Source organism: Diplotaxodon limnothrissa, linkage group LG1, assembly GCF_057381915.1.
Source record: "Diplotaxodon limnothrissa isolate DT_005_m linkage group LG1, D_limnothrissa_male_GT1.1, whole genome shotgun sequence".
NCBI classification, from domain to species: domain Eukaryota; kingdom Metazoa; phylum Chordata; class Actinopteri; order Cichliformes; family Cichlidae; genus Diplotaxodon; species Diplotaxodon limnothrissa.
Genome location: NC_140596.1, coordinates 19549409 through 19556052, shown reverse-complemented (window position 1 = coordinate 19556052; position 6644 = coordinate 19549409). Strand labels below are relative to the sequence as shown.

Below are 6644 nucleotides of genomic sequence, written 5' to 3'. Positions count from 1 at the left end.
GTGTGGTTTGGCGCTTTCTTGCTAAAATAAGCATGAGCTAACCCTGAATGATCTCTTTGCGGTTCTTGATCACAATTTTGTGGTGGAGTTTTACACTTAACATTTGAGCAAAGAGTAATATGACATTTAGTCCCCAGACATTAACTCTCGTAACATCATGAACATCATTCTGAACATTACCACATTAATGCTTTTTCTGTTCTCGTTATCAGAATGAATATATATTCGCTGGACACTTTGTTAGGTACACCTTGTTAGTAGCAGCCTGGACCCCTTTTCACTTTCAGAATTGTTATAACTCTTCATGGCACAGATTCAACAAGCATCACAAAGTTGAGCACGCAGTTGCAGATTCTTCAGCTGGACATCCATGACGAAAATCTCTCGGTCCACGACATCCAAAAGTGCTCTACTGGATTAAGATCTGGTGGCTGTGGAGGTCGGAAGTGACCATAAAGGGGATGGAAATGATCAGCAACGATACTCAGCTAGGTTGTGGTGTTTAAATGATGTTCAGTTGGTACTTTAGGGCCTAAAGTGTCACAAAATAGTCCCCACAGCAAAACCACCACCAGCCTGAGTCAATGATACAAGGCAAGATACAGTCATGCTTTCAAGTTTACACCAATTCTGACCATGCGATCTGAATGCTGCAGTTTTTCCAGTCTTCTATTGCCCTGTTTTGGTGTAACTGTGTGAACTGGAACCTCAGGTTTGTGTTCTTAGCTGACAGGAGTGGCACCTGCTGTGGTCTTCTGCTTCTGTAACTCATCTGCTTCACGGTTCCATATGCCTTGTGTTCAGAGATGCTCTTCTGCACACCGTGGTTGTAACAAGGGGTTATTTGAGGTACTGTTGCCTTCTTACCAGCTCAAAGCAGTCTCGTGTGTAGTAAAATCCCATCAGATCAGCAATTTCTGAGATACTAAGACCAGCCTGTCTGCAACATTCAAAGTCACTTTAAGTCACATTTCTTCTTCACCCCAATACTCGGATCATCTTGACTATGTCCACAAATTTAAATGCATGGACTTACATTTACATTAAGTAGATGAAAAGGTGTATCACACTGATCACACTACAGCCAATGAAGCTGAGACAGCAATTACACCATGTATACAATACAAGCAACATACAATTTACTCCATCAGTACCTGTATTTTATTTCACTGACCTGACTTTTAAAATTTTATACTGAAGAGACTACTCAGGTCAGGTTAATTAAATAAAGTTTATCTCTTAAATATAATTTTTTCTAGAAAACTGATGCCATGAAAACGCTGAATGTTATTTTTAAAAAAACAACAACAAACAGGCATTTAGGAAATCACATGATTTATTTGTTCATGTTACACATTCTGTAACATTGAAGTTTGACATAACTATTTGCAGGCTCACGTCTGCTTCTCCACAAAGCTGTAAACAGTCACCACTGATGAGCTTTAAGTGAATTGAATTATTAAAAATACTAAAAACAGAAACCTCAGCACTCCCAGGATCTGAAAGCCATGATGTCATCAGTCTAAGCATGCTGACAAGAAACACTTTCCCACATGACACATGTTTCAAATTTAGCACTTAAGCGTCGTAGTCAGCGGAAGGTGTTGTTATTCCTGCAGGACGCTGAAACAACTGAACCCACTACAGACTGAATGACAATTAAGTAAGCTAGTTTCTCAACCTGTCATTCAATTTCCTGAGCTGAGTCTGGGATACCGACTATTCCTTCACACCATGCAAAAGACCCTTTTCCTCTCTGAAGAATTGTTGCCCTTGGAGTGAAAATCCTGTCTGATGGGTCCTGATCACAAGGTCCAAAGCCTCTTTCCCTCAGGGCCAAGGTCACACTGGTTTCCCCAGCTGGCCCTCCAGGATCAGTCTTCCTCTGAGGAGAGCTGTGCTCCTTCATCGTGAACCTCTCTGTAGGTAGCCATGGGGCCACCGTCAGGAGTGTAGCTCCCCATAGAGATCTTCAATCCTTCAGACAGTTTCTGGGCTGCCAGCTTGGCCTGCAACTCCTGAAATTAAACACCAGACAGAGAAAAAGCTGACATGAATAGGCTGGTAAACAGAAGACAAGCACATTATTATAAAGCAGCACAGCCACTGCTATTAAACTCTCAACAAAAGTAGGACTGATAATGAGCTCAACCGCCTCCATAAGTTGACAACAGCACACTGTGTGACGTACACGGTCCCGACGCTGCTTGAATGCTGCCCTCTAGAGACAAGAAAGCGTCTCAAGCAGGGCAGCCTTTACCTGAAGATTTCCATCAGAAGAAACAAAGAAATCAATGAACTGATTGTGATAATATTTTAACAGAAGATGAGAGATGGCATTTCCATTAATGACGCTTTAGGACAATGTGGAAGAACAAATATGTTTTATATGAATTCAAGTTTCAAGCATAGAGGAGCGCCTATGTTTGTCTTATGTAATACTCTTCTATAGGGGCGACCGTGGCTCAGGGGGTTGGGAAGCGCATCTGTAACCGGAAGGTCGCTGGTTCAATCCCTGGGCTCTCTGTCCTGGTCGTTGTGTCCTTGGGCAAGACACCTTACCCTACCGCCTACTGGTGTTGGCCAGAGGGGCCGATGGCACGATATGGCAGCCTCGCTTCTGTCAGTCTGCCCCAGGGCAGCTGTGGCTACAACTGTAGCTTGCCTCCACCAGTGTGTGAATGTGAGAGTGAATGAATAGTGGTATTGTAAAGCGCTTTGGGTGCCTTGAAAAGCGCTATATAAATCCAATCCATTATTATTATTATTATTATACTCTCGTTCAGCTTTCTCTAATAATAACTGTTAAAAGGTTTAATTCTTAATTAAATTAAAGCATCCTAAGTGTTCGCTATTAACAGCGTCAACGAGCTCTCTGAGACTTCATCCCTTTATAAATACTTATTGCACTAAAGTTTTCTTTTCTGCAGTAGCTACTCAGTTTGGAATCACCAGCATGTCTTTGGACTGAGGCAGGAAGCCAGAGTACTTGGACAGAACCCACGCACGACACAAGAACATGCAATCTCCACAAACCAGCCTTCTTGCTGTGAGGTGACGATGCTAACCCACCATTGTATCAGCTGTCAATAAAAGTCCTGACTTTTTAAAAATAGTGAGAATCAAAGTGTAAGATGCTGATTGAATTTATGGCACAAAGGACAAGAGGATAAACATGATTGTTGTTCAGATAATTACTTAATTTTCTTTTACCAAATATTAAATAAAATTTATGTCTATTAAAAATGTATTTCTTGTATAAAAGGAGACATTCAGAACAGCTTTGGTTGAACCATATTGCTAAGTGATCTAGGGAGGCACTGGCTGTTTCCACCCAGCCTGTTTAGCCTCCTTAGAAGGGCACTCGGCCTCACTAACCAGCTGCTTCTTGGTTTGCTTCTTCAGCAGTGCAGCTGACTCCTCCAGAGATAGGAGCTGGGCTGGATTGTGATGGAGAGGGGGGAGTCTGGCAGCAGTGATGTCATCCAGGTGTTTTCTGTCCCGCTCCCTCCTGGCTTGCACAGACAGCGGCGATGAGCCTTCAGAGGACTGACTGGGTGACGAGGATCCTGATGGAGAGATGTCACTTCTATGAGGCAGCCTGGAAACACATTAAGGTGCATATTATTTATACTCAGTTAACTTACACAGAGGACAAAAAGGCAGAATGGCAAACTATGTCAAATGTCTTACTGTATAAAATCTGGATTATTGGAGCATTTTTGTTGGAAATGTTCAGAAAACAGTAAATAAAGTCCACTCACTGATTTGGTTTAAATTTTTGCTTCCTGGGAGCTGCAGACTTCTCTGTTTTTTCCAGGACAGTTATATAGTGAGGCTTCTTTGGTGGTTGCTTTCTGAGAAAGTAATTGTCTCTTGCACTGCTGTTTAATGGCTCTTTGGATACGCTGCTGCCACCAGTAGTAGTTCCAGACAGCGTGACCCTTTCCAGGGCCTCCACAAGGTCACCCTCTTTTGTTTCATCAGAGTTCAGAGAGGCCCCACGAGCCACCGTTTCCATGGTTTCCACAGCAGTCGCTCCGGAGACAAACGGCTCTCGTTGCTCGTCCAAAGTGTGGTTTTCTTGCACTTGAGCTGAGGCAGGTGAGGTCTCGCTCTCCTGTGCAGCATCACCTGCAGCAGCGTCATGTTGCCTGTTTTGATGCGAGGCTGCTGGTGTGATGGAGGCAGCACGCCGGTGAGCAAAAGCCTGCTGGTACTTGGACTGTAACTCTGTCCTCGCAACAGACACTAGGCTTCGTCTCCTCTCCTCCTCACTGTGGTCATCAATGGCAAGACGCACTTTATCTGCAAAGTCTTTTATCTTTTTCCCTTTGTCAGGTAGCGTCTGCAATAACTTCCTGCAAACAACACAAACACATCATTGTAAAAAGTATACTTCAAGCAATATTTCAATACACAACGAGAGCAACAATAAATGTCAGACACATACATGTCTGTAACCCCTCCCTGACCCCAAATAAAAGTCTTTCATGCCATGTTTTCCTCTTAATTGTTGATAATGGCAGCCAAAGCTGATACTGATCTACTTCATGGTCCTACTTCCCATACAATCACATTTTTGATAAGAATTTTTTTTTTTTTTAAACATATTATGTTACATTATGTGAACAAAATCCAGGAAAACTTGTCTGGAAATATTATGTGGTGCAAGTGTAACACAGAAAACTACTGATGCACTCCAACAAATTATATATAATTTTTTGAGTAAATTGGCAGAAAGATACAAATGGAGGCAGTATGACGCATCTGATGCAGTGATGAAAACCTAAGGCCAGATTTACCAGCATGTTGCACCAGCACAAGTGGGTTTTGGCATTAAAAAAAAGTATTTAAAAAAAAAAAAAAAAAGAGTTTCTTTATCAAGGTGTGAAATATAGGGAGGAGAACATTTAAATAAAGCATATAAACTGATCGACCAATGCCAGCAACATGTGTTTTACTACTAACTACATATTTGAGGTTTGAAAAAAAATAAAAAATAAATAAATTTGCACCTTATTCTGAAATGACTGCACCCGTGTTCAGAAAACAGCCCCACATTTGTAAATCACCCGTAAAACTGAACACTCCTATTAGTGCCATTTGGCCTCAGTGACTAAATCTGGCAGTGTAAATGTCTAAGTATCCTCAGCAGTTGCTGTTATAGGTTAACTGCATCTGTAAAGGTGTTCCCATATTAGTTAAACAGAAAGAGGATTTCTGTGTTTCTGATGGTATTAATAATAATGGTAGTTTATCGTTTTCAAATGGTCTACTTTTTATTTTTATTTTAGTTAAATAAAATGTTTTGGTTTTTTACATCTAGTTTTAGTTAACTATAACAAACTTGCTGGAAAACAGGAAGATGGGTCAAAAGTATGGAAATGGTCACTGACAATACCCTGGTAGGCTTCAGAGTTTAAATCATGCTCAACCGGTGCTAGGGTGCCTAAAGCGTGTCAAGAAAATGTCCCTGACATCATCATCATTATTGTTACCACAACTAGCTCCCTGAACTGTTCATACAAAGCAGCATGCATCCATACTTTCATGTTTAAGCCAATGTCTGATCGCACCGTCTGTTGCAGCAGAAATCGAAACAGGTGTACCTAAAGTGGCCGCGAGTGTTTGTTTTTTTACCCCATGTTACAGCAGAGTAGTGTCGCCCGTGCATCGTTTTTTACAAAAAGCATTTCATATTTTCACCTGAGCCAAAGTGGACTTATATAAACACGTCGTCAGTAGATCATCTGTCTTAGTTTTAGGGCATATTCCTGAACACATAGAAGTCACTTTACCAAACCGGATCAAAGCTAACGGGATGGCCGTGCGCATAAGTGTCACGCTTCTCTCATACAACCTAAGGGTTAAACTTACTTGTTACTGAGGATCCCTTCTTGTCGGAGTAGCAGTTCCTGTAGTTCTTCTTTACTCAGGTGTCCCAGGTCTCCCACCTCTCCCTGGCGCTCTGTCCACGACGAGGACATCACTGTTAGCTAAAGTAAGCTAACTACAGCCATCCACAAACAGCACGAGCCCGCTTTAAACTTCAGCGTAAACACGAAGGTTTGCGGTAAATCTAACGGTTGATTGATTCCTTTTTTTATTAGAGAGCTTCAGAAAACTCTTTAAGTGACAAATTCACTTCTTCAACACATGACACAACAACATTTCAAAGTGGGACCCTTCTTCTTCTTCTTCTTCCTGTGTGGAAAAAATAGCCCTCTATCGCCCCCACTGTACGGGACACGGTAACACACCTCTTCCCTACAAAGACTATGAAGCTTCTTTGCTGCCCTCTCCCGGTCAAACGTGGTAACCAGCCTGGATGCAAGAGCTTTCTCTCTTAGCAGCGCGATCAGTACAGACAGTCTGGACTGGGCTGGTGTCTCAGATTTTCCACAGCTGCATTTCCTGTCCGGATGTTTTCCGATCCACTTCTCACTCAGCTCAACTGACAATGAATGACCCAAACACAGCTGTGTCCTCTCCAGCCTGTGTCAAAGTTCAAAGTCAGTTTTGGTTGCAGCTGTGCCATTGGAACAAAGTCTCTGCAGACTTTACCTTTAGAGTTCAGACTCTAAGTCAAAGTTTAAAGTTTTCCATTTTTTCCTGAATGTATTATTCCAAGACCTATTTCT

The 6644-nt window shown here is 42.0% G+C and overlaps 1 protein-coding gene across 1 annotated transcript; it reads right to left on the bottom strand.

Moving 5' to 3' along the window:
• Positions 1-1392: 1392 nt before the first annotated feature.
• Positions 1393-6177, bottom strand: polr2m (RNA polymerase II subunit M). The gene is made up of 4 exons (XM_085374635.1): positions 5881-6177; positions 3765-4361; positions 3379-3601; positions 1393-2018 (listed from the first exon to the last, which is right to left on the bottom strand). The coding sequence occupies exons 1-4, from the start codon at positions 5988-5990 to the stop codon at positions 1875-1877; spliced, it is 1074 nt and encodes a 357-aa protein (XP_085230761.1). The 5' UTR covers positions 5991-6177; the 3' UTR covers positions 1393-1874.
• Between the last annotated feature and the right edge of the window lie 467 nt (positions 6178-6644).

What these genes read in the sequence shown, in the direction of transcription:
- polr2m (XM_085374635.1), bottom strand. Translation starts at nt 5,990, where the DNA reads ATGTCCTCGTCGTGGACAGAGCGCCAGGGAGAGGTGGGAGACCTGGGA. An exon ending in GAAGGGATCCTCAGTAACAA is followed by an intron (nt 4,362 to 5,880) that starts GTAAGTTTAACC and finishes TGTTGTTTGCAG; the next exon opens with GAAGTTATTGCAGACGCTAC. An exon ending in CAAAAATTTAAACCAAATCA is followed by an intron (nt 3,602 to 3,764) that starts GTGAGTGGACTT and finishes ATGTGTTTCCAG; the next exon opens with GCTGCCTCATAGAAGTGACA.